Here is a 24,577-nt window from a genome sequence, read left to right on the forward strand (position 1 = left end):
ACCCACTGTTACTGGTGCCTTGAAGCCAGCCAAGCATGGGCCATCTTTGTGTGGCCTTCAATAGGAATATTTATGGGGTAAAGCTGCCCTGGGCTGTCATATGGGGTGGCAGTTTCACTTTTTATTTATGATTCTTTTTTTACCATGAAGAATACAAAGGGGAGAAGTGAATAATACACTTGAGGTCAATTAGACTCTTTCTGAAACTCTGTGTTCTAGAGAAGTGTTGTGTTAATGATCCCGTGAGAACAAATTTAAATAAAGATTGGAGGAATTGAAACAAGATTGACTTCCCCAGGAATTTTGTGAGAACATTCTCTAATGTTATTTTTTTTCAGTTGTGAAAGCTTTTATGACACTTGGAAATGTTTCAATGAATTTTATGGATCACAGCAACCCCAGGTGGAAAAACAGGAAGACAGCCATGCTGAGGAGGAGAGAATGGATGATTCTACCAGAGCACAACAGTCACTCACAGGGAATGTGGTAAGTTCCACTTATATATCATCTGTCCAGCATTCCCTGCCCACAAAAGCAGCAGCTCTCAGTCTGTGCTCAGCATGAAAGCCAGTGCCACGTTCTGTTTCCCCGGATGCTGGAGATTGGTCTGTCACATTTAGTAACACCATCCATACCCAGAACATTGTTTTCCTTTGTATGGTTCCTCTTCCTAGTGCCACAGCTCAAAAATGCTTCTAAACATCCAGGGAAGTTCTGAGTGATTGCTTTAATTTTTGTGGGAACTCGTGTTTGACTACCGTGGTACCTCGCACCGTGGCCTGTGCATCGTGCAGGCAGCTCTGGGTCAGTACAGGAGATCTGCAGACAGATCCTCTGCAGCCATGCCAGGAATGTTGCTTGGGGCAAAACGTAGTCTTGAAGTAGCATTAGAAAACATCACTTAAGTCTATGTAGAATGTGTCTGGTACAGGATAAACATGTTTTACCAAGTTTAGGCGCTGGAGAAGCACTAGTCATTTGGTAAAAGTGATCATCAGCAGTTACACCAGCACAGCTGCTAAACACAGAGCAAATTGATTTATTACCAGTACCCCACTGGCATTAATCCAAAGGTTGACAGGGGTATTTTTCATTTGTTTGTATTTTTAGTCTTGTTGACCAGAGAAGTTACTGAGGAATAGCTGGTAGAAGTTTTAAGATGTGTGGTTTGCTGGGGAGATAAAACATGACAAAATCATGTAACAAGAGATATCAACATAAAAGCAGCTGGGGGTCTATAGTCTGTACAGTATAAGGAAAAAGGCAGTGGGCAGGCCACAGGTCTGGGACAGCAGAACCCATCTTTTCCTTACCCTGTTTCCTGCTTCATCTGTGCACATCCCAGTGGTGGCTGTTTGGCCCCTTGTTCAGTTTGAGGATGCTCCTGCTCCCACAGGAGAGCCTTGGCCTTTGGGAACGGCCCTGGGAACACCCTGGCAGTGCCTGTAGTGTGCTGGGTGTGCTGGGGTATCCCCAAGGCCAGCTGCAGTGGACTGAGTGAAGGTGATGCAGGCATCCTTGCTAAGCTGCTTTGGGGAAGAAATTCCTGTAAGAGGCACCACTTCAACATTTTGTTGGCTTCTCTATGTTGCACCCTGCCTGGTGCTCAGCTGGAGCTTTGTCCAATCCATAGCTTTTCATACCTCTGCATGAAATGGGAAGAAGGGAAAGGAGAAAGACATGAAAAATCAGTATCTCTGTGTCACACTAGAGGAGAAGCTCCTTCTGGTCCATGCAGAGTACAGGAAGGGCTGGTATTAAACTCCCTGTCCAGGAACTGTGGAGTATGCTCTCTACTAGAGTGAACTAATTTTTCGCCCTTAGGTTAGCCTTCCTCTAAATCAAGTAAAAATATGTGAGGAAAGATCTTTCCTTATCTCAGATCTACAAATTATTAATCCAGGGATTAAGATAATACATCCTGTGTCTGAGAACTGTTTCTCTCTGTCTTTATTGTGGTGTTGTTGCTATCCCAGGCCAAAAGAAACCGTGTTTAAATTTGCAGGAGAACGAGAGCGAATGTCTTGGAGCTCAAACAGAAACATAGCAACGTGTTGCACGGGAGGTAACAGCAAAGAAGTTCGCCGGGTTGTTTTTCTGTCTCTGGAGCAGTACGAGCAGGACTTCAGCTCCCCGTTCCGGCGGTGCATTTCCGTGCACAGCCCTGTCGGGGGGAAGGGAAGGGAAGGGAAGGGAAGGGAAGGGAAGGGAAGGGAAGGGAAGGGAAGGGAAGGGAAGGGAAGGGAAGCCGGTGGCCACGGCGGGTCCCCCGCCATCGGGGCCGGAGGCGGCACCGGGCGGCGGGAGGGGCGGCCGGCGGGGCGGGGCGGCGGCTCCGGGGCACCTGGAGCGGGAGAGCCGCGGCCGGGCAGCCTCTCCTGGCGGCCGGGTAGGGAGCGAGGTAAGCGGCCGGGACGGGCGGCTCTGGGGCTCTGCGTCCCGGAGAGGCTGGGCAGGGCCGGGGGCTGCAGCGAGCAGCGCTGTCCGAGCGGGGGCTGCCCCGCGGCGGGGCTGGAGGGCGGGTTCTCCGCGCACCGGAGCGGGAGGAGCCACCGCAGCCCTGGCAGGTGGCTGCCGCTTCCAAACGGCCGCTGCTCGCTTAGAATGATGCAGCCGTAAGGGTCGGACTGCGGGTATGGCAGGGATGTGCTCGGCTTCTGCTCTCTGAGAGGTGAATAACCACCCAGCGCGGTGCCCAGAGCTCGGTGTCAGCCCTGCTGCACGAACGGCACGAACAGCCTTATCGCTCCGTTAGTCACACCCGAGCTTCCTCTGCCTTCAGCTGGAAGGGCTGGTCCCATGGGAGATTACCAGCCACAGTTCCCTGAGGTATTTAGCCAGTGTCGCTCTTCACTCTGAGGTGTGGCCCCAACCTGGCTGGGGACACAGCCTAGAGCGTGACGTTTTACTTTGGGTAGGTTGCATGTCGGTGTCTGGTAGCCAGCGAATGGATGTGGCACTGTATTGTCCAAGGCTGTGAGTTTTTGTGTTACAATAGGTAACGGGAATTTGTATTAAATAGGTGGGGAAAATCTCGGGCTTCAGTATTCGTGTTCTTTGTGGTCCTTCACTCTGTAATTCCTAAAAACACACGGACTTACTATTTAACCTACAAAGGCTGAAACGTTTCTATGCAGAGTACTTAATGTACATCTAAAAGCCAAATCTTCATGTCCTGGATTTTATTGCTAAGTCGCTGTCGTTAGTAATGCTCTGTTAGTAAAGCAAACCTGTAAGCAGTGGCACTGCGCGGGGGCTGTGCTGATTTCTGCTTCCCCTGCCCCAGTGTCGCCACTGCCTCCTCTGCCAGCCCTGGGGCCGCGGCAGCCTGGCCCTCCCTGCTCTGCGGGCAGAAGCAGCCCAGAGGCTCCAGAGCCGCGTTCAAGGAGCGGCAGCTGGGCTGCGGGTCGGTCCCTGCCCGTGCGCCACAGCCCGAGTGCGGGATAAGGGTTACAGCAGGCTGCAGGCGCTAAGGAATGTGGTTGGAACGGCACCTCTTCTGGGCTGATGTGTCAGTACTGCACCCAAAGCAGCTGGTCTCTGTGGATACGATATTGCTGTTAGCAAGAATTTTTCCTGCTCTCTTCTAAGTCCGTGAGAGACTTTTCTCTCACACAGAAGATATTCGCAGAGTTTTGTAAACCATGAGCACCTGCAACCTTGGAAAAGCCTTGTTTATGGTACAGTAGAAAAATATTTTGACAATGGATGTTTTAGGATTTTAGCCAATCACCCCAATGGGTGGCTGATCCTTTGTCCCATTAGACTATGAAGAAAAAGTCTATAAAAGAGTTTTTAAACTCATTAAATAAACCAATCTTGCTGCACAATTCCTGCCTGCTGGATCTCCTCCTCCCTATGGCTGCAGGACACAGTGATATACCCTAGGGCATTTTAATAGATCTCTGATTTTTTTGAGGTTCTTCTGTTTAGTGTTATGTTTAAGTCTTTCGGTGCTTTTTGTTTGACTGGTTGTTTTTTCCCCCAAAGTAAGTTTGTCAGAAGGACTTTTAGGCTATAAAGTGATAAAGTGCTGAGGTGGTGTGGTATGGCTCTGTGGGCAGGTATAAGAGAAACTAGAACTTTACACTGGTGTCCCCTTCACGTTTTGGTGAAAAACTCTCTTATTGTGACTCTTACAGTCCATAGGTTGTGTGTGTTCATTGTAGAATAGACCCCTAGCATACTAATATGCTACATTGGATTTTAATGGAGCTGCATTTTGTTTGGGAAAAAAAATATGTTCAGTTTATGTGAAATTATTTGTCAAAAAAATTGAAAACTGAATATAAGGATTTTGAAGAGTTAGGAGAAACCTGTGACAAAACTGGTTCTCTTCTTTTGACTGGTTCCCCCTAGCCATGTTCTAGTTTCCTGGTATTCACAATATTCTGACAAATAAACTTTTTGTTTTCCCTCAGGGTCCTGTTAAATGTTGCTTGTGCAAATAGTAACAAGACAAGAATATCCTTAACAGGAAGTTAAACCAGAAATTACAAACAGAACAATGCCCTTTTTCAGTCCAAGACCTTTGAGTGTATGTAAGCTCCTATGTGTTATCCAAAATAATCATATGTGTAGTCTTCATAAGCTTTTACACTTGAACTGGTGAATGAGACTCCTGTAACTGATACTGCTCATTAAAATACAATTTGCAGGTGGAAAGAGGATAGGTATCCTTTGCAAGTGCAGAATAAACAGAGCTTTCTTTTAAGGCAAAATATCAGAAGTCTTCTAGGAAGCAGTATCTTCCAATAGACCTGCTGTGGTGGGCTGCCTTTCCACTGAAAGCAGAAAATTAAATTCCAACCAGGTACTCAAAATTCACTTCCTTCCTTTTTTTTGTAAGCAGTTATTTCCTTCAAATACAAGTAGCTGGCAATATTGGTTAATAGAGTTTAAAAACTAGTTTTGCAAAGCAAGATTTAGTCCCACCATATGCAGAGAATGTGACAGTCTGCAGTTTGGGAATTCAGTCAGAAGGCTGACTTGCACTGGTATGAAATGATTCTTGCTTCAGCCCCTTTTTCCCCATAATGGTCAGACTATGAGCTAGGTAATATTCTTCAAAGGTTAAAGAAATAATGCAGTGTTGTTTCTTATTCTTGCTAACCTTGCCTCTCTCTGCCAGGTCTACTGTTCTTGCTCTTCAGTTCCCTCTTTCTAATTTCAGTAGTTGTAGATCCCAGTCCTTACGATTTTCCCAATGAATTAAGTTTGCACTTGTAGTCAGAGTTAGGAGAATAAAAGCAACAAAGCAGTAAACACAGAGAATTGCTCACAAAGGAGCCTCCAGGAAAAGGATTAGATCATTCAAAGTCATTGTCATATGTACTTCAATCCATAGGAATGGATCTGTGGGGCCTTTTGGGTGGAGAAGCAGGGATGTGTGTGGTAGATTAGGGAGAGTACCGTGAATTTCACAGAATTAATGAAATATCTGAATTTTCACCCACTCCCTTTAAGCAAAAACTGTAGGTGCCTCCTCTTTATAACACTTTACTGGACACTAAAATTTAACTACATATTGTAACTTTTTTTAGATGTTTCTGGGGCATGTTTAATAAAAAAGGTTTCTGAACTCAGGTGAAGAAGTAGAATCCTGCTTGAGACACTGCAAACACAAAGCAATCCTTCTTCAAAAACATTGTCTAAGCAACCACAGGTGATAGAAAGGATTTAACTTGCAAACAAAGTGGACATGATGAAAATACTGTTGTCTTACTATATTGTGGGGGAATTGCAAGCGGAATGTTAAATGGAGGGGATAAGGCAAAAAAGTGAGTAAGTGTAAAAAAAATGGATAAAGAGTTAATAAGGAGCAGAGCTCATGATGCTGAAGAGCAGCTGGAGGCAAACTGACACTTTCCTGCTTCCTTCTGCCTGGCTGCTTTCTGGACCCCATTCTTACTGGGAACAGCTGAGGTATAGGGAGGGTGGGATCTGGATTCTGGTAGGTTCCATTGCACTGTAGGACTAGGGAATAAATCCATTTGGGCTCAAGATCCAAGAAGCTGTTGGGAGAGACAGCAGCATGTGACTGTAAGGGGGATGCTGTCGCTCTCCCTTCTCCATTTGTTTGTCTCTCCCTATGCAATAGGGAGTCTTTAGTGCTGCTGCATGTCATCTCTCTCTGGGAAGATCACTTGTAGCAGAGGCACCATTTAGATTGCTGAAATTGAATTTAAGGTCTACAGTAGCAGAGTTGATGTTGGTTCCTGTAACTGACCCTCCTGACATCAATAAAAACGCAATGGGAGGTGGCTTTGTTGGTGCTCGTTGGGTACTTTGGCAAGATGCCATAAAGAGAAGTGGCTTTTGCTTCCGTGTATGATTCATGCTGGTTACCTTGCTAACACATCGATTAGAGATGAGCTTTTCTCCAGTGTAGTGTTTGATTAGTGTCAATTCACAGGCCCTTTAGATTTTCTGAGATGCTTCCCTGGTTTGTTACGAAAGTGTGGAAACTGTTGGGAGTGACACAGTGGAAGAGTGGTGATCAGTACTGGAATCCAGCTGCTGATGCAGAATGTAAAACTCTGGCTTGTCTCTCAAACTCACTTTTGGCTTCCAGAAATCAGTCTGATTTTTTCATCATGAAGATGCGTGGAACACGTTAAACAGGACAGGGATTCATGAATAAAACTTCAGTAATGGTGAAGCCCTGTCTAGACATACCCTACAAAACTGGACTATCTTTAGAGAAGTAGAGCACATTCAGCCTCCTGAATCACTTCTTCCATGAGTTCTGTTCTCTTCGTTCAACATTATTAAGTTATCTATGATGTAGTTCTGGAATTCACTATTTTTATTCCACTTCAAGACGTGTGTAAATAGGATTTACTTTAAGAAATCTTTTTTACTGAGGGATTACAGGTAAGGAGCTTGATGGTCTAAGTGGCTTTCCTGAAGCTTGATGCCAGGACAAAGTGCTGTTTTGGCAAGATATTAATGTTTGTTATTTTCTACATGAGGATTAGTGTCTATAGCAGAACATTACCTGCACAGAAAGGGATGAAACTAACCTGGAATATTTTGTCAAGGCTGTTGGTCTGTGATGTGAAGGGAGTTATTTTTCTGGGAAAAGATCCAGAAGTATGAGTCTGCACTGCTTGGAGTTTACTGGTCTGTATCATTACTGGGTTGAACGATTTGAGCAGAAAGCACACTCTCCACAGGTCTTCTAACTTGTTTACATATCAATGCTCATTAAACCCACTGATCCTAAACCCTTCTGTACTCCAGAGAAGGTGCACAGGGTTTCTTTCAGCAAGATTAGTTGCTTGCTGAAATCCAAAAGCATAATCACCAAATGAATGCCACTCTGCAAAGGGAAGATTCGTCAAGATCCTGCATTCTGTCTTTCACAAATGACCTCTGTCCTCCAGCTATTTTTTTTCCTTCTAAATAATTTTTTAAAAGGGAAAACTAAGTCTAAATGTCGTATCTTTTTCTGGAGCTATGCTTTCTGCATTCCATCATAGGTTGAAAAGAGGAAAGAGATGGTTTACTTTGAGCATTACCTGCTTTGGGCTCTTTCCAGTGAGCTATGACTGGTCAGAAATGTATAAACTGCCAGATTTGAATTTGCCTCAGCATACGCAGAGAATTTATTTCAAGTCCTTAAAACTCAGTGAGTGGAGAAAAACCAGAGTGGTTTCAGATGCTGGGGTCAGTGTTTGACTGTAAATGTCCCTGTGGACTTTCATAGTGATCCTGGCATGCAGTGCATCATAAGACTCAAAGAAAATGAAGTGGACAATGACCAAGCCAACAGAGAATCTATCTTGGGCTTTTTTGAGTTTCTGGGGAAGCCTTTATGGATAAGCCTAGAGGCCTTTCAAATGAGTAAGAGAAAGAAGCTGTATTTTCCAGATGTATTTTCCAGCCAGGCTGATCTTTTCCTTCTGGTTGGCTGATGTCAGTGAATTGGTTGATATGGATGGCCGATGTAATACTTCATTTGGTGCAGTAAAAACCACAAATAAAATCTACTGCAAATGAAGAAGTTTGTTGAGAGTCTACTGTTAAATGAGATTCAGCTCTGCTTTTCTAGGAATGGACCTGAAATAAAAATAGGGTCTGATGGGTTTTGCCAGATGTGCCCTTTATCCTTTATTTTTCCCTTCCCTGCTGTGGAATAGCTTGCCAGCTTAGGAAAATTGCATGGTGCCTTTAAGAACAAATGCTAAAAATAGTTTCCATTTTTATTTTGAATATGAGTTTTGATTAATTGTAAGAACTGCCTGTTTAATTTGGATTCTGTTTTTCTAATGTAACATTCCCTTTTTACTGACTCAGGAGGACTCCCACTCAATAAATTCTGACCAAGTCTGGCTTGTTTAAGGTTAAAATGGAGCACTCTGTGAGAAATCTAAATGTAAAACCAGACCTATTTAAGGTATCGAGGCATTAAATAATTACAAGAGCCCTCATTAAAAATGAGTCTCTAGATGTTGTCAGCTCTGTACAAAGCCATGGTCCTGCAGGTCCCTTGTTCCCAGCTAGATATGCACTGCTAGCAAGGAACAGGGCAGGCTTCACCTCCTCTTTGATTTTGGAAATGTAGTGAATTTTTTGGAGAAAATATGTGTATTTGGCTTTTATTGTTTAAGGAGGAGAGGGAGAGCTTTATTTTTTTCTTAATGTTTTGACATGCTTCTAAAGCCTGGCCTCGTTAGTGTTGGGAAAACTTCAGTGGCATTGCAGTTCCTTAGGTTTGGGGAGACCTCACTATAGAGAAATATTAGTTTGTATTTTACCTGAAGCTTCAGGTGGACCCCAATTTCCTGATGGTAAATGGCATGAATTTCAACCACTGCTGATTTATATTGTTTTGTGTTATTTTTTAGGAGAATAGCAGAGTCTTCTAAGTTGCTAAAATGGAGTTCCTTCCTTTTAATTTTTATGTACCTTCATCTATTTTGTAATCAGGTCTCTAATCAGTCTTCCCATTAACATATTAATGGAGCAGTGGAGACAAAAATAAGGAAGATTTCATCCTTCAAACCAAGGAATTGTCATGTCTTATCATTACAATGAAGCCTTTGAAAATCCAGACTACCACTTCTCTGAGACACTGGAAATTGATAGAAGGTGAGTTTATTTAATTTTGCTGTGTGACTGTGCCATAAGGAATAAAATCATTTATATGCAGAAGAAACTACTTCTCTGGAGGTTTAATTTGTAGATTTATTTTGGTCCCTCCTTTATGCTTTCATTCTCAGACAAATTTTTAAAGCTGTTACCAGGAAGGCAGCATTCAAGGGAAATGGTGTGTTTATTTTTCACATGTTGGATGAATTTCAGTTAAATGTATTTGTGGCATAATGTTATAGATATTTTTTAGTTCCAGTAATTTTCACAATGGTCTATAACCTTGGATATCTTTGTTTTCCAAGCAGGTATTCCTGTTTAGTAAGAGTCTAAGCTAACTTCAGGTAGAGAAAAGTTTTAACCTTCCTGATTCATTTGATGACCAAATCAGAATTATGATGTTGAAGTTCTAAATACAAACTACCTCTCAGTATCAGAGTTTGTTTTATAACATACTCAAATTTGATGCTAATAGGTAGCAAATTATTAAGGATAGCAATTGAGTGGTTTTATGACAGGTTTTTCTTTTTTATTGCTTACACAGGGGGAGTTCTCAAAGCAATCCATTCTCCCACCAAAGCCCTTACGATCCTTCACTGCCCAGTTGCTATGGAGAAGGCAGAGGGAGGGAGCAGAACTACCCTGTGGCCATCCCCATGGCCTCACTGGGAGCTGGCTCTGAGTGCAGCCAGCACCTACCGAGCACAAGCACATATGGAAATTTCACAGGTATGGAGTTTCTCATGTGACCAGCTCAGAGAATCACTGGAACAAATCACAGTTTGCTCCATCCTGAGGGAGCCCTGCAGCTCTGCAGAGCTCAACTCTGTATATAGTTTTAGGGGTTTTTTTCTTTTAAGCTGTTCAGGTGTTTTATTAGCAAATCTGTCATTAACAGGTCAAGTGATATTGTCTTGTATGGACTGAGTAAGTTTTTGAGTACTAGGATGTACTTTGGAGTGGAGTATGGGAGTTTTGTTACAGGAATACGTTGCTGTGCTGGCAGTAGATCTGTATTTTGTCATCGGGTTGGTATTCTGTGTCTGTAAATAGCCCATAGCAGTTTGCAACTTTGTGTAACTCTGATTCCCTTCGACAGACAATCTTTCCTTTGAGCCTGAGCCAGAAATGAATTACACCCCACAGTCTACCTTTCATCTGCTGGATTATCCCTATACCCACAGAATTTCCAGTGGATCAGAAGGTAAGGATTGTGATGCATCACAATATTGCATGTCAGTCTCACCCTCCATAAAATAATACTAATAAATATTTTAAAGCCTTCTTGTTCAGGTATGAATATCTTCACACAATAGAAGGAGTCATCAACAGGGTCCTTCCACATCAGAGAGCTGAGCTCCACACTGGGATGTGACACTGGAACTTGCCATTAGCTTACTGGGAAGGCTAGTCAAGGAAAGCTGTGGCTAAACTCATCTGTGTCATGGCTGGAAGGCAGATGCTTTTAAGGAGTATAGTCACCTGTGTTTGAATAAGTGGATGAAAGGAGGTGGAGAGAGCAGCTGCATTTTGGCCCCAGGGAAATGGGAGTTTGGCACATCTAACTTACTCAGCATGATGTAGTGGGAGTCTAAAATGATCCCCCTGAAGGCAGTGGAAGGATTTTAAAAGAAAGGCCTCATCTTCTAGGAAGAAATGAATAATTATTGAATAATGAATGTGTGCATTTATGAATGGGTTAGTTGGAGTTCTCCATGACAGCTGAAGACTGGGCTCAGCTCCTCTTTTCCAGCGTTTATCTGAAAAAATGGATGCAGTTGTCAAACATGACATGACCAGGAAAGAAGTGAGTGGGGGAGTGTGTTTGCATGAAGTCAGTGAGATTGAAGGGTAGACTTTTAACGTGTTCCTGTGAAAGTGAAACTTGAATTTCTTAAGTCAAATTGTCAGGTCTATCTGGGCTTCCTAAAGAATGCATGTTATTTAGACAGCTTCATTCGGAGACGCAACCGAAGACCACCTGATGAGATCTTCATGGCTTCTTCCATGTTTGAAACAGATCCAGCGTGCAGTGAAGGTAGGGGTTTGGAGAAGTGGTTCAGTTTATGACAGTGTCTGCTACAAGGATGGTGTGGTTGGCACAGCTCTCAGTTTCTCACCAGAGTTGCATGTACAGCCCTTCTGTTCTTATGGGGACAGCTTGGGTTTGTGTTACACTAGTGATTAATCTTTTATACTTTCCTAACACACTCAAATCCCATGATAAATGAAGTGCAGTGCAGTATGAATGTGTTAAATTGTAGAAAGAAATGCTAAGCTCTTTATTAGAATTTGTTTGACCAGCTAATGGATTGTTTTCAGCCACTGTGTCTGGAATTAGCATCAAATTCCAGCTATGCAAAAGCAGCCTGATTACCAGGTCATACAGGTGTGTCTCTGGCATAGGTAGTGCTAAGTATGGGCACTAACATCAACTAACATTACAGGAGAAATAAAGCAAAAGTTTAGCTTTCAAGTCAATATGTAACATCATAGAAGTGTAACTATCAAACAGTGATCAAGCAATGGACCAGAATCTTGGAGTTGTCTCAGTATTTTATTTTCCTTTATACTGAAGCTATGTCTGTGAACATTCTTGTACTGCTTGCTTGCATCTGATTTAGAGTTCTGAGGGAACTGAAGATATTCTGGGCACTATTATTAAGTCTCAGAGCCTGCTCACCTTGGTAGCAGTGTAAATGGGGGGTGTCGTTATGTGCATTTCAGGCTGTATATAAAAATTACTGTATTCTTATCCCCAAATTTTGTTTTTTGCACGGGTTTGATGTAGAGGAAGATTTAGTTGGAAGTCTTGCAAGTATGTCCATCAATGAAAGGATTAAAGCAATCCAGAAGCTTCCAGAGACCATGAGAAAAAGGAGAGAGATCAGGTAAAAAAAAAGTTTTATCTGTTTAGTTTTATAAACTTCTAGCAACATCTAGCTATCAATTATGGGCATTTTCCATCTGCTGAGCTTTGGTTTGTCACTTTATGACAAAGTACTTCTTAATGCACTTTAAAAAAGTTAATGTCTTGCAAGAGAAAATAATTTAATGATGGAGATAAGAATCCCTCATGGTAATGTAGAACAGATTATCAAGGTCCTGGGATTTGATTATAAATTATGACCTGAGATTTATTTTCAAAGGAAACTTGGATGTTGGTCTTCGAAAATGGAGAAGAGACCACATGGTCTCAACCATTGTTTTGTCTCCTCACAGAGTATATTTAATTTCTGCTGCCAGTGTAAGTTAGTGGAGGGGTTAGAACACACTGTCAGAGCAGTGACAGGAGCCATGGTATCAGCTAATATAAAATGAATCACTAAGAACATCTCCATGTTGTACTAATTCTGTTCATGTGCACATGGGTGAAACTGTGTTTGCAGCATCTCCTTAGGCTTCTTGATTCAGTTACAACTCTCTAATGATTGGCACCCCTGCCCTGCTCTTCCACAGAAATAAAGTTCTTAAAGAAATAACAAAAAAGTCAAGGCACCGTGGTGCTCACCCTTCCTGCTGTACACGGTGTCTGCAGGGAGCAGCAGTGGTAAGTGCCAGAAACTTCTGTCAGTCACAGCAGAGCAAAGCACTCCAACTGCAATGTTATCACTGTCTCCAGAGCAAGCTGGTGTCTTGCTTCATGTTACTTACCAAAGATCCAGGTAATTGCTGCACTGTTCATTAATAATGACTTGCACTGCAGTAGCACTTAGGAGCACCAGTTAACCATCTTATGGTGCATGGAGTGGGGCAAATCTGTTCTTAACATCAAAATGAAACAGTAATATTAAAATGAGAGGCTTCATTAAGTGAAATTGAGTCCTGTTTGCTTGCTGAGATTCATCTCTCTCCTCTTTTTCCCTTCAGTCATTTCGGCGATTTGGAAATACTCTTTCAGAGTATTTTCACCTACTGCAGATTTGGCACAAGGCTCTGAAGATCATTGGTGCTGAGTTTGGAACAAGTGTTCTTTCTTACTTTGTTTTCTTGAAGTGGCTGCTAAATTTTAACCTCTTCTCATTCCTCATAAACTTTGGTTTCATCACAATTCCTCAGTTTCTTACAGCAGAACCAAATAACCTTTCATTCACGGGCCTGGAGCTGCTCACTGGAGCTGTAAGTATTTAAAATTAATCACATCTATGATGTCATGATAAGGAATAGAACAGCTCCCACCTCCATTAACTGGTCTTCAGATGATGATTCTTTCCACCATGGAGGTGACAGCAAATATTCTGAATGATGTCCTTGTCTTTTCAGGGTTATTTTCAAAAAACAGTGCTCTACTATGGCTTTTACACCAATGCTACAATCAGTAAAATAGAGAATGGTCCATCTTACAACATGCAGCTGGCCTATATTTTCACTGTTGGAATATATTTTGTCATCTGTTTTCTTATCTTGTTGTTCAGGTAACCTGACCCTGAGTTCGTATTTCTCTTATATTAAGTCAAAAAATTGCCAGACAATAAAAAACCCCATCCTGTCAACAGTTAGAAGTAATAATTACTTGAGTATGTTTCTGTAAGTCCTTCTTTACAGGTGTAGAGTTTAAGTAGAAATTTCTGCTTAAAAGACAGTCTCCAGAAATCAATCCTTTATTACAGAAATTAAAAATAACTGCAAAATAGTAAGGGACATACAGAGAATCCCAGTTCAAAACCAGTGAGTACTGTGATCCCCTTTTGTAAGCTGTTGCTGCTAACATTGCTTCTTATTGATGTGGCCTTCCAGAGGGAAAGATTGTCAGCAACCATTTTGAGATGGAAATGGTAGAGTTCCTTACATGAAAGTTTATTTTCCACATTGTCGTATGTGACATGCTCTGACATAGGTCCAGTAACCTTGGGATGGGATGGAAAGCTGACAAATCTCCTTCCTTGCCCTGCTGTACAGACCTGATGAATTTCCCTGTTACACATCTTACCAGTTTTATTTTAATTGCAGCATGGCAAAATCCTTCTCCAGGAACTTAGTTAACCCTCAGGGATACTCTGGGAATGCCAGCAAGCTGCTCTGCACTTGGGACTTCAATATAACTAATGAAAAAGCCGTGAAGCTGAAACAAAAGAATCTCAGCACACAGATAAAGGTACAAACCACAGGAGGTACAAAACTAAAGTGTGTGAGTCGTTCTGTTGGAGACTTATTTGTGCATACAAATTTGTGTGTGCACATAAAAGTTTCTGGCAGAGTGACACAAGTGTGCTAGACCTGTGCCTGAGAGACTTAAATCTTCCTGCCTTCCTGAGTTTCATTAGGTCTGACCTCCTGGAAATGGCTTAGCTACTTGTTTTCCTTTTGTCTTTAAGCTACATATAAATATTTGTGTGCTTCTGTTCTATTGAATGAATCTCTGTGACTATTAAATATTTGCCAAACATTTCTTCTGGCTTTTTTCCTTCCTGCTATTTAACCATTTTATAAACAAAAGGCAGGCTGAAAATATTATCTGTGGAACTTGACTTTTAGGATAGGAACACAAAGTTGCCCAATAAATGTTCCTAGGACATTACTCTGCCCATCTTCTAGAGCAAAAATCTTTCACTCAGTTTCTCAAGTGGTTCCTTGAAGCAAGTTTTGCCTTATGCTGTTGACTAAGAACTTCTTCATTAGGAATTGTTTCTTTGCAGGAAGACCTCACTGAAGTAAACAAAGAAGTTCTAGATTTTTCTGTGATGGAGAGAGTTCTTCATATTGCTATTCACCTTCTTGCTTGGGTTGCTTCCCTGGGAACAGCAGCAGCTGCTTGTACTGGTGTTTACTTCCTCTCCATTAATAACCTCGAGGTAAAGGCCAGAGTTTGCATTTTTCCACGTGGGTATCTCACATGAGCATGAGCACTGCTCTGTTCACTATGAGGAGCACAGGGGAGCAGAGCTGTTGTTGCTGCCAGTGCAGACACAAATTCTGCTGCACCTAAAGAGCTGCTTTGCAAGGCCCACCCCACTGGGGACTATGGCAAGAGTGTGGGACCTGAGGAGTCTGAGCAAATCTCCCTTCTCTCTCCAGCAGCTGCTTGCCTGGACCCATGGTCAGCTTAGGGACAGTGCATCTGGTGGCCTGGGGACAAACAACAAGAAGCAGGCCCAGAAAGACCTGCCCCTTCTTCCCTAGGAGCTGCATTTGAGCTGGGGCTCCCACATAATGCAGGGGAAGGGGAGAGGGTCACTGTGCTGCTGGTCATGGGCCCATAAAACATGACAGTCTCTAACCTGAGAGCAGCTGGGGGCTTCCCTGTGGACACACCTTGAGGCAGCATTTTGGTTAAGGCTCTAAGTTTGGGTTGTTTGATTATGGTTTTTTTCCTCTCTAAGCTGTTTATGAAAGGGCATAGAAATGACCTAGAGGGCCAAGCTGCCATGTTGGTGCTACCTGTGATTGCTTCTCTCCTCAACACATTGATCCCATTCTTCTTCTCCTGGCTTGGGCACCTGGAGAGGTTTCAGACTCCTGGACAGCACATATATGTCACTATTGCCAGGTATTTCTTGCTGCCGCCTCTTTGTGCTTTTGGCCTGAAGTTGTCTGACTTCTTTTGGATACAAAGCTGTGGCTGGGTGGTGTGGGGGCCTGTTAAGCAGATGTTGTGCCAAGGTTGTCATGCCCAGCTCCCCTTCTGCCAGGACAATAGAACAATGCCACACCTGAGCTCCCAGGAGAGCTCCTGTTAGTCCTGGCACTCTGCAGTGCCAAGAGGAGGTAATAAAGTGTGACCAGTGGTCACCCTGCCATCACTCCCTCCAGGTATGGACCAGCTGTTGGTGCAGTTACTGTTATTTCTTCTTTTTAGAATTATCATCCTGAAAATGTCAGTTGTTGGAATACTGAGCTACTACTGGCTTAACATTGTGGCTACCTCAGAGTCACAGGTAATGTTTCAAAACCACAAATCTCTGACTTGCAGTGCCAGGTTAGGAACCACTTTGATAAGAGACTTCAGCTAAGAGAAGTACATGTGGTGTCTTGGGAAGCTGAGTTTCCTATCCTAACAGTTTTTATTAGCAACTTGAGAGAAATGAACTGTAGGAAAAAATGAATGGCCCAGCTCAGGTCTCAGCTGGCTGGCAGCATTGTTCACTGAGAAGTCAACTATGATTTGCCAGGCTGCTAGAATATATTTGATCAAGATTTCAGATCTTTGATCAAGTTTCAGATGCCCAAGCATCTGGGAACAATATTTCAATGGCATGATTTTTAACTTCTAGGTATGATTTTGTTTTGTTTTTTTCCTTCTGCTTCTTAAAGTGCTGGGAAACTCTGGTTGGCCAAGATATCTATCGTCTTGTTCTAGTTGACTTCATATTTTGTTTGCTTGGCTCTTTCTTTGGAGAGTTTTTACGAAGGTGAGTACTACTTTTCTAATCTTGTTTTCCCTCATCAACCAAAGATATGATCTGCTTTCTCCATGTGAGAAAAGCCCAGCAGAAGCGTGGCTGTGGCACCTCTGAAGTTTCCTTGATTTTCCCCACCAGGCAGTCTCTGTGTACATGCCTGGTGCATATTGCTGCTCCTCCTTACAAGGAGGCTGGCGTGTCCTTTTTCCCTTTGGAGATGGAAACACATGCAGGGAGGAAGCCACATTCTACTCTCATGGATTTCCTGAGAGTGAGGTGACAACCAGTTGTCTCAAGCACAAACCCATCTTTTCTGCATATGCATGGACACACTGCTGCCTTTCCTTGCTTTGTCCCCCACTGTGATTTTTTCCCCTCTTAGTTATGTCACTATAGTGTCCACAAGTTTAAAATCTGATTTTATCAGTCTTATTAAGCACATAATGAGTCTCTCAAATGTAGAGGTCTGCAGCATGATAAGTGAGAAAGTATTGTGGACAGGATGTGGATACAGCTCAGCACATAAGGAAGAAGTCATTCACTTCTGACATTTGCTGTGTGAACCTTGCTAGTGCCAAACATTACTTGTGGCTTAGGCAGTATTTAAGTGCTTGCCAGCTCTACAGAGCAGTTAGGTTCCTGGCCATACTTTTGTGTAGGAGATCCATTGTTTGTTCTTTGCCCATAATTTGAACAAGTTTGGTTTACAAGGTAGGACTTTGTTAACTTTCTGTTAAATGAATACAAAACAATGTTGGGAAGCCCTTGAAGATTTTTCCTCCACGGCTCTTGCCAGTGTACTTTAATCCTCCTGTTCTCGTTGTGTTCAGGTAGGAAACCACGTCCCAGCAAAAGGTCAAAGAACTAAAACTGCAATGTCATGTGATGAACGGCCTCCCCTAAACTGGGCACGTAGGCCTGTGAAAGGTTAAAAGTACAATGGCTTGTATTTAATATTTTGTGTTCAGAGTAACCTCCTGAAAGCCCAGCTCTGGTGATGATGCAGTTGATAAAGTGGTATCAAGATGTGATAGTTACCAAAATCTTTATTGCCCTTGCTACAACAAGCAAAAAACTGAATCTCCCCAGCTCAGGAAAAATGAGGTGACTAAAAGTGATTGTTAGTCCTCAGTAGGAATCCTCTCAGTACTTGCTTATCTGTCTGTTTCAGCTCCTTGCAACCTCAGTTAGTTTGAAGTAGGATGTACTCAAGGATAAGTTGAGTATCTGTCTTTCATTAATTTTTTTACTGAGGCTGAAAATTCTCAGGACATGAAAAACTGTTAGAATTTTGTACTGAGGCCCATTGATATTTCAGCTGCTTAAGCACAAGGATATTTGTGCTTAAAGTAAGTAACAAGTAGTTACTTACTGTACTATAGATATGTACTGATATAGTAAGAAATCCTTGTTGGTTTTTTATTTCAGTTGTGTGAAATATGTACTAGGTCTTATTTCAACCCTGCTGTGTGTTATGGGAATTTGCTTATTTCAAGTTGTTTCATTTTTGCTGTGCTGTCCAATGAATGAGCTGTGGCTGCTTTGCATGACACTAATGCAGCCTCTAAATAATTTGCCACTGATGCTTGTATTCAGGTCATTTACAGGGATTTTTACAGAGGTCTTTATCATTTAGCAAATGCTGTTGTGCAATAGTTTTTGTTTCCCACCCCCAGAATTATTGGAACTACAGTCTGTGTGAGCCTGGGGCCGCCAGAATTTGATATTGGACGAAATGTTTTAGATTTGATCTATGCACAGACTTTGACCTGGTAAGTGTTAAATTTACAGCCAAAACTTCATTTGCACTTAGAAATACCATGGAAAATTCTTATTCTGATGTTTGTGGGTGCTTCCCAGAAAGAATGCCTGGGAGATGACCTGTTCAGTGCCTTTGGTAAGGATTGTGGCTTGCCAAAGTAATTATGTGGGCAGTAACAATAACTTCAGTCAGTAGTTTACGAGGTTGCCACCTGGTCTGGGAGATACCTGATAGGTTCCTGCAGGAGTATCCTGGAGTTATGTTTACTTCCCCACTGGGATGATGTTCTTGTTGAAATAGTCTCAGCATTAAATGCTGGAAAAGATGCCTTATTTCCAAGAATGAGTATGTTACTCTAACTATAAGAGAGTTCTGCAGATCTGTACGTAGATATGTGTGTTTGAAATTGCATATTTTCCAAGGTGCACTTACTGCTAGAGGATCAAGATTAAAACAATCACATTTCTAAATAATCCCACACTATCTGTATATGAAAGTATTGTGGTATTTTTCTGCTTCCAGTGCACTGAGAAGTGAGTGGTGAATAGTGAAGATGTAACTTTTTTCTCCAATAAATCCTTTCTTGTAGGATTGGTATCCTGTTCTCACCTCTGCTGCCTGGTATCCAGATGATAGCATTTTTAATAGTATTTTTTGTGAAAAAGGTAACAAACTTTAAATGTGTTCATTGTAAATAATAAAGTAGTAAAATTAAAGGCTGGGAAATTAACAGTGGACAAGTGTCTATGTCAATATAGACACTCAGCCTGTAGCTGTGATTTTGGCCTCCCAGTTACTCCCCAGCAACTCCACTCTGCCAAGTTATGTAGGTGTAAGCAGAGGGATTCAGCTAAAGATCATGGTGGAAGTGTCTTCTTTTCAGAATTCTTTGTCTCAGTAGTATGAGCAGATGATAAGTTGTTTGCTGGGTCATGAAGCAGTCTGTAGTGCTGAATGTAGAACAAAGCTGTATGTAGAAAGATGGATTCAGACTTCCCTGAACCATGAGTTTGCATATGCTGCAAAGGCAAACTCTACCCAAGAGAGTTCTGAAGAACCCATCAGAACCTCATTTTGCCTCTTACTATTTTAAGGCTATATTCTTGAAGTTTTCTAAAACTAGAGTATATCTATCAAATTCACATAAAAGTTGTTCTTGGAAACTTTTGATAGATGCTATTCCAGCAATTTCAGTGGGATCAGCATAAACCAAGTTGAAGTGGCAGGTAACAGCATTCCAAAGTACCTTCATCTCTTTAAAGGTCAGTCTGATGAGGAATTGCCAGCCCCCTCGCAAAGTCTGGAGAACTGCTCAAATGATGACATCCTTCCTGTTCCTGCTGTTCTGTCCTTCCTTCCTTGGAGTCCTGTCTGTCATTGGAGTCACTGTCTGGAGGTATGGAAGAGCACTGGCATTCAGGCCTTCTAAATTATGCTGTGTGACCTGATACCAGGCAGAGAAGTCTGCATTTCTCTATAAAAGAACTTTTATTAATTGGTGGTGGAAGGTTTCAGATGCTCATGAGATGTTCTGTATTCTGAAAACAAGATTGAGCTTGGGAGAATGTGGCTCGCTGAGTAACTTGTCCCATGAGAAAGTGGGTGGAGAAACAAAGTTGCACTGAAGTTTTGGATTCCTATTTAAATGCATAAAATTTTAATTTTCCTCCTCTTCCAAAAGATTCTGTGACCAAGTCCTGGCTCCTGGACTTACTCTGGTTACAGGTGATACTGGGTCTGCAGCAGAGACAGGCCTGGGAAAACTCAGCTGAGATCAGCTTCTGGATTATTTGTGAACTCCAGAGGCTCTTTCTGCAGGCAGTGCTGTAATAATGCATCTGGGTTGTCACCAGTATTTTAAAGCTGCTTTGGTTTTGTGTGTGTTACTCTGCTCACGGGAAGGAGGGCAGCATGGATATGCCTTTCTCTTGACAATTGTCAGCAACGTGATTTCAATATTTAGTGAGACAGGTGGCAACACATGAAACCAGATGGGATGAAAGCTATCAGAGCTATCATTTCCAGATGGCAAGTGGGAATTTCAGACTGTCTGGAGTGGTTCAGTTTCAAAGCAAACCCTTTCCTATTTCAGTCTACCTGAAAATTAATTTAATTAGGAATTAAGTTAATTCCTATAATGGGCTGCCTTATTTCACCACATTCTGTTGTTACTGAAGATCTGCAGTGACTCATGTCCCTGAAGGCAAGGTGAAATGGTGGTTCCCTGTGGTGAAATGTTAAAAAAATCCAGTTTTTCAATTTGCTGTATCATGTGTTACAGTGATTGACATGTTGCATTTAGGTCAAGATTGTGCTCACAGGGCTTGGTACTGATGCATTGCAGCAAGGGCTCATCTCTCAGTGCACAGGCTGGGGTGGGCATTTAATGACCTGAGAGGGACACAAGTTAACAATGAAACACAGATCATGGAAGTACCCTGGGAGCCCAAAGACAGCAGAGGGCTGTAGAAAACTGATGTACAAAATCAGAATATTAACTAACTCACTGGTTAACATACAAAGCTTCCAGTAGCTGTTTTTTCACACTTTCAGGTTAAAACCTTCAGAAGGATGTGGTCCTTTCAGAGGCCTGTCTTCTATGTATGCTGCAGTCTCTGAGTGGATACAAATACTGGAAAGTTACACTGTCTCGAAATGGGTAGTGTGGATCTACCACAACTTAATTACAAGTGAACTTTTCTTCTTCATCCTCTCTAGTATTGTACTGTAAGTATCTGCTAATGAAAAGAACCAGAAAAAGGCTTTAAGTGGAAAAAACTGGCATTCTATGTTATTTCGTTATCCAAAAGGCATCTTGTGTTGTTGACTCACTTAAATGTACCTCTCATCTTGAATACAAGCCCATAAATGTTTGGGTCTTCCAAGAGAATGTTTTAAGCAATTTCATGCATTTACCATGTTTTAAGCAATTTTATGTGTTTGCCATTCCTTGAGTAATTGCATACATCTATTTTATATATGTGTGTGTGTGTGTGTGTGTACAGAGATGTGTGTATATATGTCTTTTAATGGGTAAAAATAAACAAGATACATTTCTATCTAGACACTGCCTAGAATAAAATGCTCATATGTTGGACCTGTTTTGTTTAGAATTGTTACCTATCTTTACTGGCAAATAATACAAGGAAGGAAGGCCATGACCAAACGCTTACATGAGCAGATTATTAATGTAAGTTTGGCTTTCAGCTGTATCTTTTGTATAATTTGGCTTCTATGTTGATTGTCTCATCCAGCTTTGTGGGGCTGTAACCTGCTTTTCCTATCACTGTGCAGGGGAGGGTGGGGGCCCTTCCCCATGGGGGTTGCAGGGAAATCTAACTCACAAATAGAGTTATTGCAAAAGAACTATATCTTCAAGATGTGCTGCTGCAGCTCCCTCTGTAGACAGATTGTTTTAGAATAGAAGGAATTCTTTTGGTCAGTGGTTACTTACAGGCCTTGAGTCTCTCAAGGACAATTAGTCCATTCCAGCTGATGATCAACTATGTCTTGACTACAGGCAGGACAAGAAAAGCTGCTTCTGCTTAAAAGACTACGGGCACAGCAAAGGGCAACCCAAAGATTGTCTGCGCTGAGAGGACAAGGCCAGCAGGTCAGTCTGACTGCTCAGGTTCTGCTGTTCCATTACTTGGTACAGTTCCAGGTGCCTCCTCCAGCTGTGCAAACAGGCTGCTGGGTTGGGAAAAGTCCATGTTTAAAACTTCAGCTAAATGTTTACTACTTAACTCCAGACAGCAAAAGGATGCTGTGAAAATTCCCCAGCTGTATGTTCCAGGCTGGAATTCAACCTGAGAAGGATAGAGAAAAGTTCTTACCCTCACCAGATATAATTTATGGTTATGAAATTTCAAGAAAACTTTCCTAATGTTCATGTGCGGTGATGGTCACCAAAGGATTTGTCACACTTGAACCTTGCCTAGGCTAAGAAGGAGGCTGCCTTCCTCCCCTGACTAGGGATTTCCTTAGGGGGTTATGCTTTGGGGTTATTTTCAGCTGAGGTAAAACCGAGTGCTTTGATCTAAGCCCATTTTAAATCCCATACAACATTGATAGACAACTATTGTCCTAAACTTGAATTTATTTTTCAAGGCAGTCCTGTCTGCTGAGCCATCAAATGAGTGTTAAAATGTGCACATACAGGTGCTGCCTGGTGTTTTTATTTGGCTTGAGTAAAAACTCCTTGACCTATATAGTGGTAGAGTGAAAGTGTTTGGTGGGTTCCTCTCCTTCCCAAAAACCCAAATCCCCCTGTATGACTGGCTATCACTAAAATGATTCTATAAATAAAAACCCAAATATGGATAATAATTGATATTGATCTATTGCTAACTATAAATATGTGTGTGATAATACAAATAAATATTGACTGCAAAGAGGGGAGCTGAATACGAATGGGCATTTTCTGTGTGCTGGGGGTTTTCAAGCAACCTGTGGCTGTGTTGAGAGTCACGAGTGGGGTTCCTGAGAGGGAGGCTTGATCCTCCACCAAGTGTGGATGTTCTTGGAGTTGTTAAGGTCAGATTTCAAAAGGAGATGCCAGAATGATCTCATTGTGGCCATCTCCCTAAAACAAGGGTGTGAGCAGTGCTGACTGCAAGATCACAGCTGGAAGCCAGAACCCAGACTGCTAATGCCAAACACTGTTTTTTCAGAGAAGCTCCTCTTCATACCACCCACCCAGGCAACCTGCCCAGGAAGTGCCAGACTACCCAGAAAGGGCATTTGACAGACGTCAAAACACATCCTACAATGAGGTGAGTTGGTCAAAAGAGGGAAATGTAGATTTCCCTATATGGAATCTGAGGCATGACATAGGCAATGGGTGTATGTGGAGCAAATTCCTGTATGCATGGAAATAACTTTGAAGATTAACTTGAACAGATAGAAAAATGTGATCAGAATAGCTATTGGAACACTCATAATCACAAACCTGCTCAAGCCTTGGAGAGTATGGTTTTGTTACAGGTAACTGGTATCTTTTCAAACACGATATAACACACATAAAGAAATCATAACCTAAACCTGCTTGTGAATTTTGTTTTCAGCATCCCTTTTCTGCTGGGATCTCGAGCAGCAGTGACTTTCTACCAGGTAAGCAACTAAGATGAAACAGAAAGCTCTTAGAAATTCAGCTCAGTAAAAATGTTTGATGTACAGACACAGCATGTGACAGCTGCATACCAAGGACACAGTGATTTAGCATCCTGTGTAAAGAGAAAACAAAATGACTGGGCTTGTGGGGTGAATATTTTCTATAGGTTGTGCTTGCTGTAGCTTGTTGTAGCTTGTTGTGGTAGCTTGGTGCTGGTGACTTCTAAAGACTGACCCCCAGCTTCTGTATGCTAGAGAGCAAAATTCCTGGGTAAATGAGACATTTTGTCTTATGGGAGCGCCCAAAAGACAGGCAAGAACTTTACATCACTTTAGAGACAGACTTCACTTTTTGTTGTGAATCTCAGAAGAGGTTACTAATGATGTAGAGTCCCTAGAACATCATCATGCTCAGAATAAAAAAAAGCTATGGGCTCTTGCGTGGTAGTTTGAGCTGTTCCATGGAACTTCATCCCCAAACCTTGACAGATGAGGTCCCTGCACAGCACGGGGCGTTGTGAGGGGGATGCCGCTGCTCCCAGCAGCGCAGCTGACGCTGTTTGCCTTGTGCCGGGCAGGCTGGGAGCCCGGCGGGCCCCGCCGCAGCCCCGGCGCGTCCCGGGCCGTGGAGCTCGCCCGGAGCGCCAGGGAAGCGGCTCTGGGGGCGGACGGAGGATTCCAGCCCTGAGCACCGAGCGAGGGCACTGCCAGGCGTCTGCAGAAAGCAATGCTCTCTTGCACTAACGACTGGAAGAATCACTCCATTTTTTACCTCTTAACGGAAGAAAACAATAGAAGAACAGATGGCAAAACGCGTCGGGACTCCGGTTTATTGCTGTGCTAGGGAATACCCACCTGGCGGGGCTGCTTTGCAGCAGTGGCATTTGGCGACAGCCTTCCCCCAGGACTGGCATCACCTCGATGCACTAAAGCTCTCCACAGCTGACCACGTGTTGTTGACTAAATATAAGGAAACTTGTGCCTAAATGCAAATAAAAGTTCTGTTTAAAAAAAAAATTTATATCAGTTATTTTGCTTAAATGGCTTTTATCTGATCTGAACCAAACCTGAAGTATTGGTCAAATAAAGAGAAGGATATTAAAGTGCAGTTGTTTTTAATGACTGAGATGTTGTAATGGCTGTGAAATAACTTGTGTGAGCTGGGCTCATTTTTCTGAGCCATTTTTACAGTTTATTACAGTCACTTAAAAGCAGCTTTAATGAAGCTATCAGAACTAAGAGTACTTATCAAAATTCTCATCTGTGT

The 24,577-nt window shown here is 42.4% G+C and overlaps 1 protein-coding gene across 1 annotated transcript; it reads left to right on the forward strand.

Annotated features, from left to right (window-relative positions):
- Positions 1–2,381: 2,381 nt before the first annotated feature.
- TMC5 (transmembrane channel like 5) lies at positions 2,382–24,256 on the forward strand. The gene is made up of 23 exons (XM_082291803.1): positions 2,382–2,401; positions 8,935–9,096; positions 9,641–9,825; positions 10,196–10,300; positions 11,045–11,134; positions 11,888–11,987; positions 12,556–12,646; positions 12,967–13,215; positions 13,360–13,511; positions 14,047–14,191; positions 14,733–14,888; positions 15,417–15,583; positions 15,893–15,971; positions 16,348–16,445; positions 18,113–18,208; positions 18,788–18,863; positions 19,461–19,594; positions 20,752–20,925; positions 21,310–21,388; positions 21,719–21,811; positions 22,872–22,973; positions 23,265–23,310; positions 23,889–24,256. The coding sequence occupies exons 2-23, from the start codon at positions 9,023–9,025 to the stop codon at positions 23,996–23,998; spliced, it is 2,601 nt and encodes an 866-aa protein (XP_082147929.1). The 5' UTR covers positions 2,382–2,401; positions 8,935–9,022; the 3' UTR covers positions 23,999–24,256.
- The last annotated feature ends 321 nt before the right edge of the window (positions 24,257–24,577 follow it).

The sequence above is a fragment of the Coloeus monedula genome (genome assembly GCF_965178545.1).
Source record: "Coloeus monedula genome assembly, chromosome: 16".
NCBI lineage: Eukaryota > Metazoa > Chordata > Aves > Passeriformes > Corvidae > Coloeus > Coloeus monedula.

Bases quoted from the DNA above. Each gene is read 5' to 3' on its own strand.
- TMC5 (XM_082291803.1), top strand. From the start codon at position 9,023: ATGTCTTATCATTACAATGAAGCCTTTGAAAATCCAGACTACCACTTC. The intron at 13,512-14,046 runs GTAACCTGACCC...TTTTAATTGCAG, and splicing joins TTTCTTATCTTGTTGTTCAG to CATGGCAAAATCCTTCTCCA. The intron at 22,974-23,264 runs GTGAGTTGGTCA...TTTTGTTTTCAG, and splicing joins AAAACACATCCTACAATGAG to CATCCCTTTTCTGCTGGGAT.